The following is a 13,823-nucleotide window of genomic DNA, read 5'->3' as shown; positions in this document are numbered from 1 at the left end:
CTGTAGATCCACACACTGATGTCTTTACTTCGTGAGCAACCAGACCAGCCAGGATCCTGCGTGCTCCCCCTGGAGATGCTCGTGTGCTCACCTGCTTCCCATTATTCACTCTTCTTCGCCCCTCTCTGCCTTTGGACTTGGAGAATTATGGTGGAGACATTTAGCAGCCTCTCCTCAAGGACACGCTCACATACAGGATTCCCACACGCAGCCAAGGAAGTCTCCCACCTCTTCGAGGTCCCTGATGCACGTAGAAATGCATACTGCAGCACAAGCCACGAGAAACAACACACCCAGGGATCATATTCTCTCTTCGGCGTGCTTTCCAGATTAAATCTCCAAGTCGGCAGCATCCCTCACTTTATATTTAGAGAGCATTTTACACACTATGATGTATGTTAGTCTGCCTCCTGGATACTAATATATCTGCTTTCCATAAAGCTGGGGAAACAGAGCCCGAGCAAGGCTGCGTATCTGTTGTGCTTCACACAGAGGGTTGGCAGGCTGCTGGCTCCAGCCTGCCTCTCTCTATGGCCTGACACGTGGTCTGCTGGTCTCTGGGCGCCTCTGCAGCATCCGTCACAGGGCCGTGGTCCTGCACCCCAGCACTCCCAGCCTTGCTGTCATTCTTCACGATGCTTTCAAGGAATTATAAAAGACAGCAGCATGTGTGCTCAGCCACCTTGAGATGGAAACCTGCTCAGACCAGCGAACTGTTCATGAACGTCACCGGGGACGCTGAAGGAAGTGCTGTCTGCATGTTCTGTGAGCAGATCCGATTAGGTCTAGGGGAAGGAAGGGCGAGGGAGGGAGCCTTCCCATCGTCTTTCTCCCCAGCACACAGCACCGGGCAATCTCTCATGGAACCCCTAGGGGCTGAGGCCTGCCGACTCGGTGGTTTCGTGCTCACCCCCGCAGGGGGACGCAGCCCTGCCATGCTGACTCTGTCGGTGCCCGCACCCACACGGAGATGCCGCACAGGAGGCTAATGGGTTTTCATTGATTCTGCTGGGGAGGCCAGGGGGAGTGTCATGTAACGTAAGAACACCGGAGCCTAGCGTGGCTTACCGTAGACCCTGGGGCCAGGCCCGTGTGTGTGTGGGCACCTGCCATCAGCAGCCTGACAAGGGCGTGTGGGAACCGTGATTCAGACATCTTACCGCTAGACATACTTGGGTGGGATGGATGCTCCACACATTTGAATGAGTGTTCCAAGGTACCCTCTTGAACCTCAGTTTCCCCCCAGATCTATGGTTTGGGGACGAGACACAACATTTGCTCTGGTGTGGCTGATGCTCCTCATCTTGAACGGTGGTTCTCAGTCTTAGGAGCAGCAGCAAGCGCCTTGCCCAGGAAGCTTATTAAGCCTGCGGATTTCTGGGTTCCCTTCTTAGAAGCCCGAAGCGGGCCTAAAAATCTGCATGTTTACTAGTCACAGCAGTGAAGCTGACGCAGTGGTCCCCTGGACACTCCCTAAGAGACACTAGCACAGCCCTGGTGGTTCGCTCCCGTATTTCTCCCCTTAAAGACGTGTCTGTGTATACTTTTTAGTAGAGTTTGTGAAAATTGAGAACCACTGGTAGCTTCATCAGCCCTGTTAAGGTACCCCGGGGGAATGTGGGTCCAGAGGAGGGAGGAGATCAGGAGCCCGGCTCATCCCAGAAGAGCCCCACCCAAGGGGCCAAACATGATACAGGCTGTCATGATTTAGCATCAGCAGCCTGTTTTCCCTGCATTTCTGCTTAAGGAAGCTTGTGAGTCCGGGCAGGGTGCCAACTGGGTCATGCTTCAGGAGTCCTCCAGGGTGGAAACCTCCCCCACTTCCCTCCGGGACCGCAGGAGCCGGTGACGGAGCCGGGACAGGGAGCCCTAGGATTCATGACCGGCGGACAGGGAGGTGCCCTGGGGGAGGACTCACGGCTCGGTCCGCGGATCTTGATGGGCCGACTGCTGGTCATGGACTGGGAGCATGTCTGACACACGCATTCCTTCCCGCTGAAGGTCACCTTGTCTCCAATGGGGAAAGGCTTCCTGCAAGGGACGTGAAAGAGAAATTCAACACCTCTCCTCTGGAGGGATTCCACGTCTATTGGTGAGCTGACAGCGCACGGGCTCACAGCTCGGTACCGCACACAGCCTGCCTTACGTTATACCAGGTAAATTCAAGGGCTGTTCGCAGCACCAGGCTGACTGAAGCGCTCAGTTGGGGCCAGGACCGGAACTGGAGGCCCACTGGGGTCATTTACATGACTTTAACACTAGGCAAATCATGACACTTAGTTGAGCTTACACTTCTCATCTGTAAACGAACTGGCTAACAATTCCTCCTCGAGTTGTCCCTTCTTTCTGGAAGGACTTTTTCCACGCCAACCTCACCTATCCCCCTATGTCAAGAAGAAGCCATCCAACTCCTCGATTCACCCAGATCTCTTCCTTTCACTACCCGGGAGGTTGAGAAGCGCCCAGATGCCCTCTTCCTCTCCTCCGCGTTTGTGCCGTTTGGGTTCCAGGGTTCAAAGGTCTCCAACTTGTACACGTCCTGCCTCCCTAACCAAATATAAACTATGTACAGAGTCCCTGGCAGCATTAAGCCCATTGTTCAGCTGCGCTTGCGCACAGAGTCTGGGACACAGGCTCTGGGCACAGCCCCGGACACAGGCTTCCAGTCGCTCCACCGCCCTTGCGTGAGCAACGTGGGACAAGGGAAGGAGCGCCGGGGTGACGTGGGGGAGCTGTGTTCTCATCTTGGCCCAGGCGCTGACTTGTGGCAAAGGACGATGCACTATATCCATATGGGGCCCGACAGAAACTTCACTTTATACCGTATGGACCCTACTGTGCTAACCTCCAATGGGGCTGGGAGTCTGGGCCCCAGGGCCCAGGTTTTAAGAGACGGACGACTGAATGAATGAATTCCGCTGGGTGATTTTATTTGCTTATATGCTGTGTCATTAGTCTCAGCTGGGAACTCTAGCTGGTAACCAACAGGTAGTTATTTCATGGGGAGAATAATTAATCTATAAATTCCCTTCCTGATTAAAAAATGCATATATTTCTTCCAAACCCTGTTTCTACTTGTGACTTAATCAGAGCAGTCCATTAAATTTTAATGTATTTGTGGGCAGGGCTGAGGTTTCCTTTAGGTTTCTCATCTCCTTAATGTGGTGCTTGGCATACAATGGACCCTTAATGTACATCTGCGAAGTTAACAAGTGACTGGGGATTCAGGGCAAGGGGGTGGGGGGGAGGTTTCCATCATCTACCAGGTAGCCTGAGAGGCTAGGTGCTTATTATACGATGATGACAAGGATAGCAAAAGTAGACCCAATTATGTCCTGAGCTGTGGTCTCTGCAAGCACCAACTCATTTATATCTTCAGGAAAACCCACTGAGGTTGGGGTGGTTTTGATGCCCATTTTACTGATGAAGAAGCTGAGGCCCACAGAGGTCGGATCACTTTCCAGGGTCACAGAGGAAGGCTACAAACGGGTATCTCTGAACCACATGTGGCTGAAGGTGTGGGAGCTGGCCCAGGTGCCTGGTTTCCAAAATGGGTTGTGAGAGGCCAGGGTGCTCAGCGGCTCCTTTGAGGACTTCTGATGGGAAGTGGGAGGCTGAGTGTGGAGGCCTGGATCCTTACTCTTGTCTTGACCGCCGGACAAACTAGTGTTTTGTATTAGATCATATTTGACAGATTGGATTCAGCTGCTAAAAGGTTTGCAAACTAGGGGCACCTGGGTGGCTCAGTCGGTTGAGCGTCCGACCTCGGCTCAGGTCACGATCTCACGGTCCGTGAGTTCGAGCCCCGCATCGGGCTCTGGGCTGACAGCTCGGAGCCTGGAGCCTGCTTCAGATTCAGTGTCTCCCTCTCTCTCTGCCCCTCCCCTGTTCATGCTCTGTCTCTCTCTGTCTCAAAAATAAATAAGCATTAAAAAAAAACTAAAAAAAAAAAAAGGGTTTGCAAACCACTGGCCTGTCAGATCGTTTCACCCGTGAGATCTTAAAAATCTGAGTGTCCGGCATACAGCCCTGGGAGCCCCAGAACTGCCAGGGCGCTCGGGCAGAGGGTCCCGCCCTCTGCCGGCCACCTGCTCACCTGCACAAGCTGCACACGAAGCACTTGGGGTGGTAGGTGCGGCCCAGGGCAGAGATGACCTCCCCGGTGATGAAGTCCCGGCAGCTGTCGCAGCGGGTGCCGTAGAGTTGCTGGTAGTCCTGAGTGCAGATGTACTCTTGGTTCTTGAAGAAGAAGCCCGACTGGGCCAGGCCGCAGCCACACACTGGGGGCAACAAACAGAAAGACAAGGGCAGGCTGAGTCCAGGAAGGTCTGCAAGCGTGAGGTTCTCACTGGGGACAAGGCTGGTGTCTGACGTGGTCATGTGGCCAGAAAATGGTGGCAGATTGGACCTCACGGGGCTAGCGTTTCTGAAAGTATATCCCGAAGAGCACTTGCGTCAGAATCGGGAGCCCGGCCGGCTCCTTTAGGTGCAGACGCCTGGGCCTGAATCGGGCTCGCTGGGGCTAAGGTCCAGGAGTTTGAGTTTTAGCATACTCCCCGGCTGCTTCTGATGCGCCCTGACTGAGACCACTGATGGGCAGCCCTCTCAATACATGGATGAAAGTTTAGGGCTGCCGTGGCTCACACAATGCCATACCGGTGGTATCATGAATTTGAGAAGAATCATTCAGTTAAAGTTCCTCTGGGCACTTTCTACGGGCTGGAGTCTGTGCTAGGTGAAGACAACTTAGAGTGGCAATGGGACGGATGATTTGAAGTTTATAACCTGCTCTCACCACACACATAACGAGTTGGTCTGTTCTCTGGGCAGGAATGATAAAACACGATCCCCGAAATGTACTAATGAGCTACTAATGTATGCCAAAAGACGACCTTATGGAACACACGTCACGGGCGATAGGCCATGGGCTGGTGCAGGCAGCAAGTGCTGTTAGTGCGGAGGAAAAGGGAGCAATGTCATTGGGGAGGGATCACGGTAGGCTTCTTGGAGGAGGCGGCAGCTGGGCTGAACTCTGAAGGCAGGATGAGCCACAGCACATAAGTAGGAGTTGCAAGTGATATTCGTGTGGTGGTGGGGCGGGGGTTGGGGTAGTGTTTTTAGGGAACGGAGAATAGTAATAAAGGAAAATATTGACGGTTGGAGGAGGGCCTGAGTCTAGCTTAAGAAGTTTAGGCTTTGTGGGATATTAAGAAGCCACGGATAGTTTTTTAAAAACATTAAAAAAAATTATTTTGAAACTCTCTACCATATACAAAAGACGAGAGAAGGTTATAATGATGTCCCATCACCTATTTGCAAAAGTGGCCAATTGCACTGATAGCTTTTGAATAGACAGGCAATATGATTTCATAAGGTCTTGTGGGATTTCCTTGCAGACAATATGAAGATGTGTAGGACCGATAATAGATAGAGCAGGTGGATATAATTATAGGTGCTCGAACGACTCAACCCATGTGGGACTCCCTTCCCCCGAGGGACTTAGAAATGTGGGAAACGAGATTTCCCTCTGAGGGTTGAGTTATGAAATCAACACCTAATGAGAAGAGCAGAAAGAGGCAAAGCCTCTTCCAGGAGATCGAATGGCTCTCGGGGCCACCAGAACTGCCGAGTGTATTGATCCAGCTATAAAGCAAGGGTGGCCAGCCAGGAAGGGGCTGGCCAGCAATCAAAGGAAGGCCATTAGGGAGTCCATTCGCACCCTACGACCACCCCCCTTGCTCTGAGTGTTCAGAGTGATCATCTGAGAGTTTGGCTTTCTATGCAGTTGGCCTTTGGGAGAGACGCAGCTGGTCAGGGGAATGAGAACTAGTACGACGGGGAATCGCAGCTCTTGTTTCCATTAATAAACAGGCACTCTGATTTTATACGTTGGTTTCCTGTGGACTTGGTTACCACGAATGAGCTTTCTCAAGCACGGTCAGCGGTGTGGAAACCAAGGAGACGGAATTCTGAGCCTGTAATCGTGAGGACCTGGCCTGGACTGGGTGATACTACCCCAGCAAACACGACCTCCTCGTTAACAGGGAAAGTTGCATTGCAAGAGCAGCCAGGTTAAAGATAGGAGGGACTTCCGGGCGCGTGGCAGAACTATTTCGCAAGTGTTCGTTCACCTCGCAGGCTTCCAGGGCCAGGATGAGTGAGGAGGACAGCCCCAGATGTCCCAGCATTAGGGCGACAGTGCAGCACGGTGGGAGATGTAGTGGTCTGGGAGCTGGACCATCTGGGCTCTGGTTTTGTCACCGCCACTAACTCTGTGGGTGACCATGAACTTGGTCTCTGTTCACATGGATGCAAAATGAAGAAGCCGGATTAAAAAGGGACCCGAGCTTTTCTTCTGACACTGACAGGCTGTGAGTCTAGAAGGAGAACTTCTTTAAGGGCTTACCAGGTGCCAAAACATTTTAAATTCAGTGCGAGGTAGAGCCTCTGGAGACCACGCCTGCAGAGAGGCTGGAGGGAGTGGTGGGGGTTGGTGGGGGGAGGGTTCACCTGCCACCGGGGCTTGGTGAAAATTCATCACATCAAAACAATGCCTCGAGAGCAGGCGAGGCCAGAGTACAGGCCGTTCTGGGGTGTGCAGGTGGCGGATCAATTGACTTCATGGCTGTGGAATTAGTTAGTTCATGGCCTAGGACCTCATGGGAATCAGTTCCTGTTTTTTCCTTCTTTTCTCTCCTTTGTTTCCCCAGCCAGCTCCACCCTCACAGCCACCTCTCCCAGTGGACAAAACCAGGAGGCCATCAGAAAACTTGGAACAATCAGTTCCTCTATTTCCCCCAAGGAGCTGAAGGAGGAAGTTTTTGGTAGAAAGGACGTAAAGGTTGATAAGGATCTCAGGGGGGTTCCTGGAAATCCAGTGGGGAACGCGAGGACAGAAGACAAGTTGGACAGCACCGACAGATGCATCTGAGGTTGAACAGAGCCCAACATTCAAATAACAGGAAAGGCCTTGCAGAGGGTCTGCAGTATGGAACCGATGTGGAATGAACACACCTGGGGCAGTCGTTATTCTGTGAATCAAAAAAATCAAAAAGTCTACTATTAAAAAAAAAAAAAAAAAAAAAGCAGATCATTTGGTTTGACAGTGGGACAGGATATGAAAACTTGGCACTGCTTTGAGAAAATCCGGAACGAACGTCCACTATAAATATAATGCCTAGAAAGAGGCCTGGCATACAGTCACAGCACGTTTGTACTGCTCTGTGGGCCACTGGACCTTCGTCCGTATTTCTGTTCTACCACTCAGGGGCTGTGTGGCTTTGAAAAAGTTACCCCACCTCTCTGGGCTCCGTTGCTTCATTTGTGAAATGAAGGGGCTATGTGGTAACTGAGAACACACCCCAGATCCGAGAGCCCAGGATTCTGTCATATGATTCCACTGATTTTCAACTTTTCAAATGAGACTGAGTTTTACGGAATTTCAAAACCAAAGTGTTATTAGCAGGGCCACCGAGGGCGATCTATTTAACATTTAAATATTTAAATTGTGAAATATATTATATATACAGAAGACAGTCAATATCCACGTACAGTTTATTTTTTTAATTATTATTATTTTGCTAGTGTTTATTTATTTTTGACAGAGAGAGAGACAGACAGAGCAGGAGTGGGGGAGGGGCAGAGACAGAAGGAGACACAGAATCCGAAGCAGGCTCCAGGCTCCGAGCTGTCAGCACAGAGCCCGACGCGGGGCTCGAACTCACAGACCACGAGATCATGACCTGAGCCGAAGTCGGACGCTCAACCGACTGAGCCGCCCAGGCGCCCCAACGTACGGTGTAAAGAAGAAGAATAAAATACACTCCCAGGTAGCCGCTACCACGTTATGAAATAGAACACTACCAGTGCGTTGGAAGACCGTTTGCACCTCCTAGAAGCATCCCCTTCCCATGTGGTCCCTAATTTGTGCGTTTGTCCTCCCCTTGCTTTTCTTTCCACTTTACCACCTCTGATGTACCCACAAATAACGCGTTGTTTAGTTCTGCCTTTTTGGAACTTTATATCGATGGAACCATACGGCATTTATTCTTCTGTGCTTGCGTCATACTCGGAGGATTATGTTTTTGAGATTCATCCACATCCATGCATATAACTGCAGTTTTCATTCTCACTGCTGTGCTGTATGCCACTGTCCACATCATAACTGATCTACTTTGAAGGACATTTGAGCTCCTTGCAGTTTTGTTTTGTTTTGAAATGTTGCGTTGAAAATTCCTGTGTTTGCAAGGTGATGCCTTACCGTTTTCCAAAGAGTTTTTCCCATTTACATTCCCACCAGCAGTTTCCACTGATGGATATCGTCACTGAAAGCTGATAATGGGTAGTCAACATGGTAGCTACAAAATGACATCTTATTGTGACTTTAAATTTCCTCTCCCTGATTATTAACCAAACTGGGAATCTTATGCTTTTTTTAAAAAATTTTATGTATTTATTTTGAGAGAGAGAGAATGAGTGACAGGGGGAGGGGCAGAGAGGGAGGGGAGAGAGAAAATCCGGAGCAGGCTCCTCCCTGTCAGCGCAGAGTCCGATGCAGGGCTCGAACTCATGAACCGTGAGGTTATGACCTGAGCTGAAATCAAGGGTCAGACGCTTGACTGACTGAGTCACCCAGGTGCCCCAAGAATCTTATTACATGTTTCTGGGCCATCTGTGTTTTCAAGGTTCATCCACGTAGGAGTATGTATCAGTATTTCATTCCTTTGTATTGCTGAATGATAGTGCACTACATTTTATTTACCCATTCATTGGTTGCTAGATATTTGAATTGTTTCCAATTTTTGACTTTGCGAATAACACTGCTATGAACTTTCATGCACAAGTCTTTGTGTGGGCATATATTTCTCTTTAGCATATATCTTCTGAATTTGACCTTGTTAAGGCATATGGTAACTCTACATTAAACCCCTAGAGAAACCGCAAGACTTTTCCACAGCAGCTACACATTTTGCATTCCCACCAGCAATGGATGAGGGTTCTGATTTCTCCGCATTCTTGCCAACGCTTGTATTATCTGTCTTTTTGAATATGGCCATCCTAGTGGGTGTGATGTGTGTCTCCTTGTGCTTTGATGTGCATTTCTCAGATGACTAATGACATTGAGCATTTTCCCATGAGTTTATTGGACGTTTATAGAACTTCTTTGGAGAAACCTGTATTCAGATCCTTCGCCCATCTTGAACTTAGATTATTTGTCTTTTTCTTAGTAAGTTGTAAGAATCCCTTATATAGTTTAGATACAAGTCCTTTACCTAGATGTAAGATTCACAAATTTCCTCTCCCATTTAGTGGGCTGACTTTTTACATGGTTGATGGTATATTTTGAAGCACAAAAGTGTTTAATTTTGATGACCTCTAACTCATCCGTTTTGATGACATCGAACTCATCATCACAGCCAAGAAGTCTTTGCCTAACTCAGGGTTGCAAAGACTTACTCTTATATTTTCTCCTAAGGGTTTTATAGTCTTAGCTCTTACCTGTAGGTTTTTGACTTATTTTGGGCTAATTTTTGTGTATGGTGTGAGGAGGGGGGGGTCTATCTTCATTTTATTTTTTTTTTTTTTGCATATGTGTATCTAGTTTTCCTACCATCATTTGTTGCAGACTGTTCTTTCCCTATAGAATTGTCCTGATAGCCTTGTTGAAAATCAGTTGACCTTAAATCTAATGGCTTATTTCTGCTCTCTCAGTTCTATTGATCTATGTCTATCCATGTGCTAATACCACATTGTCTTGTTTTTTGTTGCTTTGTAGTAAGTTTTACAAGTGGGAAGTTTGAGTCGTCCAGCTTGGTTCTTCTTTTTTAGGCTTGCTTTGGCTATTCTACATCCCCTACGGTTCCATATTAATTTTACAATCAGCTTGTCAATTTCTTTAAAGAAGCCAGCTGGGATTTCTATGGGGACTGCATTTGTTATGAATTGAATAGTGTCCTCCCCCAAATTTATCTTTTGAAGCCCTAACTCCCAGTGGGTAGGGGGTATTGAGGAGATAATTAGGTTTAGGTGAGATCATGAGGGTGGGACCCTCATTATGAGATTAGTGTTGTTATTAGAAGAGACACCAGCAAGCTTTCCTTCTCTTTTTCCGACATGTGAGGACACGGTAAGAAGATGGCTGTCTGCAGTCCAAGAAGGGAGCTCTGACCACAACCCAACATGTTGGCACCTTGATATTGGACTTTCAGCCTCTGGAACAGTGAGACAACAAACTTGTGTTGGTTAAGCCACTCAATCTATGGTATTTTGTTGGGAATAAATACTAAGTAAGCTAAGATAGCATCAAATCTATAGATCAATCTGAAGAACACTGCCATCTTAACAATATTAAGACCTCAGATCCATGAACACGAGATTTCATTTATTTAGATCCTTTTAAATATTTTGTAACTGTCAGAGTATAAATTTTGTACTTTTGTTAAAGTTATTCCTACATATTTTATTTTTGATACGATTGTCACTGGCATTGCTTTCTCAATTTCATTTTCAGATTGTCCATTGCAAGTGTATAGACAAAGAATTGATTTTGGTATACTGATCTTTTACCCTGCAACCTTGCTGAACTTATTTATTTCTAATAGTTTTTTAGTGCCTATGTTAAGATCATGCCACGTGCATAGAGAAATAATCTTACCTTTTCTTTTTCAACCTGGATGTCTTTTATTTCACTTTCTTGTATAACTGACCCAACATGAACCTACAGTACAATGCTGAATGGGAGTAGTGAGAGCAAACATCCTCTTCCTACTTTTGATTTTACAGGCAGGCAAGCGGTCTTTCACCATTAAGTATGACGTTGGTTATGGGTTTGCCTTTGTTCTTGAAAGATACTTTGGCTGAATACCTAATTCTACATTTATAGTTATTTCTTTCAGTACAGACAGGTATCATTTCACTGTTCTCTGGTTTTCTTGTTGCTACTAACATGCGGGCTGTCAGTCTACTTACCATTCATGTGCAGATGATCTATTTCTTCTCTTGGATGTTTTTAAGATCGTCTTCTGCCTTTGGTAATCTGCAGTTCATTCTGATGATGTAAGTATTTTCTATTTTTCTAGCGGGATTTCTTAAGTTTCTGGATCCAAGGATTTGTATCTTTGAACAGTTCTGGAAACTTCAGAGCTGTCATGTCTCCAAATACTGTCTTCCCACTCATGTGTTCTGTTACATATCTCTAGAGCTCTGATTGGATGTATGTCAAACCTCTTCACTATTTTCTCCGTGTATGAACTTCTCTTTTATTTTTACTACCTTCTTATATTTCTGGGCTATATGGATATACCTTTTTCTTGGCTAAATCTTACAGTTTATTAAATTCTCTCCAGCAACACCTAATCTGCCATATAATCCATACACTGACTTTCTAACTTCAAATATTACATATTTTTATTTTGAAGTTTTGTGTCTTTTTTTAAATCTGTTGAGGCACTGGTTACAATGTGTTGTGTCCTGCTCATTTTTTATGGCCCTTCTCCCCTACTTAAATGTATTGAATCTAGTCATTACATAATGTCAGAAAATACTAATTTATGAAGTCTTTAAGGTCCTGATTCTTCTTTACATTGCTTTTGCTGGTAGTTATGCCATTATGATTGGAATGAGTTACTCATTTTGCTAATAATGTTATCTGAGGGAGTTTTTTGAGGTCTGGAGTAAAGCTGAGTTCCTCCAAAGAGGACTATCATTTGCTTCTGCCATTTACCAAATGTAGGATCACTTTCTTTTAAATTCTGGGGGCGCCTGGGTGGCTCAGTCGGTTAAGCCTTTGACTTCAGCTCAGGTCATGATCTTGCTGTTCCCGAGTTCAAGCCCCGCATCAGGCTCTGTGCTGACAGCTCGGAGCCTGGAGCCAGTTTCAGATTCTGTGTCTTCCTCTCTCTCTCTCTCTCTCTCTCTCTCTCTTTCTCTCTGCCCTTCCCATGCTTCTCTCTCTCTCTCTCTCTCTCAAAAACATTAAAAAAATTAAAAAAGAATTTAAATGATGTTACACTTTTTAAAAATTTATGCCAAATATATAGCATGAATATAGAACATGAATCCATGTTAAAGGTGGATTATGGACAGACATTTTGATAAAAGCTTTATTCTCTACCCAGTGCCAAAGTTGGTACAGACAAGTTTTGTTGCTGTCTCCTTCTCCACTTTATTTCTCATCCACCCATACAATGAGAGTAAGATTTTCATAGGGGAAAATCTCAGCTTTACTCAGAGGTCTCCTATTAGATTTCTACTCAGACCAGGCTCTAACCTCTACCTGTCCATGATCCACATAGCCATCAAGGCAAGAGCTCAAGGTCTCCAAGGTTTAGGGGATTAAATATGGCTTTGGAAGTCACATCAGGACTTCTGCTTTTATTTTTGTTTTTCACCTCTGCAGGTTCTTTCCTTTCATGTCAGCACAGTAGGGCACGGTAAAAGAGTTGTAAGAAAAATTCATAGAGATTTTAACTTTTTCAAATGCGGCTATTTAAGGTAACTAGTCTCTATAACTGGTTACTGCTGGAAGCAAAAATCCTCTCATTTGTTTCACTTCTAAGCCAGCTGACATTGAAAACAGTCAGAAAAGTAAATTTATTTTTTTCTTTAAAATCTCCATGAAAGGAGATTCCATAACCGCCCTGTGGTGGATTGTCAAAATGGCCAAATTCTTCCTTTCTCTGCCTTCATGCTCTTGACATCTGCAAATCCTCCCACAAAAGGCAAAGCTTATCTCCCTACAATCTTGAAGCTGGGTTGGCCATTTGACTTGTTTTGGCCAATGGGACATTAGCAAGCAGGAAGCATGCCGAGACTCAGACGGGTCTCGCTTATTGAAGCTTGCTCTCCTGTCCTTGGAACTCTGAGACCACCATGCAGAGGAGTCCAGGCCAGGCTGCTGGAGGACAAGAAGCCATATGCAGGCACCCAGCTCAACAGCCTGGCAACCACTGCCAGCTGACCCACCGATATCATGAGGCGAGCGGCGATACGGAGGGCCAGCGCAGACTGGAAGAACGGCCCCGCCAACCGAGCGAATCACGAGCTAAATAAAAAATTATTTTACACTGGCAAATTTTGGTGTAAGCAAAAGGTAACTAATACACTTGCTTAAGAATACAACTGCACCGTGCTAGCTCAAACCTCCCGAGAACAATTTTATTGTCTGCACCCTCTGTCCTGCCTCGGTTTCTAGGGGATGTAACAATGGTCACTCACCAAGACACTTTTGCAGGTCAGCTTGCACTAAAGGGACTTGCCAATTCACACTATAGAATTTAAACCATGTCAATTAAAATATACTCCATGTATGCTTCCGTACAAAAAATTAGGGCATGTGAGTATGTTTATTCGCTGAGTTTATTTGCTCAGTGCGGCGTGTAGTTAGATCCTGAGGAAGAGATCCAGAGTTTTTCTCGACGGCAGGGGAAGTCAGTCTCAGACACATGAGACTGAGGTTGGAAGCAGTTACTAAAACGAAAAGATCCGAGGTTTCGTTTGGCCTCAAATTCAGTCTATGTCAATGGTGTGAAGTGGCTCCTCAGGAGGTCAATTCGACATCAGTCATATTCACAGAAATGTTGCCCTTGCTGTAGCTGGCGGACCTTGAGAGCCGTGGTCTGTTCTGGGCGCTATGTTTTCAGAATGATACTGACAAACCGGAATGGATCAAGGAGGAAGACTCCACGATGATGATACAAGTTGGAATTTAAGGGTCCATAGGATCAATTTAAGGATCTATAATCAGGCACGGGGAGCCCTAGCTGCCACAAGCGTATGAATAGCAGTCACGGTTGAAAGGCAAACACGAAGCGCTCATCGGACTT

General features: G+C 46.6%; 1 protein-coding gene across 10 annotated transcripts in view; it reads right to left on the bottom strand.

Annotated features, from left to right (window-relative positions):
* Positions 1-13,823, bottom strand: part of ABLIM3 (actin binding LIM protein family member 3) — a 108,571-nt gene that overhangs the window by 55,465 nt on the left and 39,283 nt on the right. For 8 of the 10 annotated variants that reach the window (XM_060634639.3, XM_060634641.3, XM_060634644.3 and 5 more), the window contains 2 exons: positions 4,097-4,280; positions 1,919-2,031 (listed from right to left, as the gene is read on the bottom strand). In XM_060634639.3, the coding sequence (XP_060490622.1) occupies positions 1,919-2,031; positions 4,097-4,280 (297 nt within the window). Of the gene's footprint in view, positions 1-1,918; positions 2,032-2,376; positions 2,506-4,096; positions 4,281-13,823 lie in introns of those variants that run through there. The other 2 variants (XM_060634648.3, XM_060634649.3) reach the window with 2 other exon arrangements.

The sequence above is a fragment of the Panthera onca genome, chromosome A1, assembly GCF_046562875.1.
Source record: "Panthera onca isolate mPanOnc1 chromosome A1, mPanOnc1 haplotype 2, whole genome shotgun sequence".
NCBI lineage: Eukaryota > Metazoa > Chordata > Mammalia > Carnivora > Felidae > Panthera > Panthera onca.
This window is presented reverse-complemented; position numbering and strand designations above follow the sequence as displayed.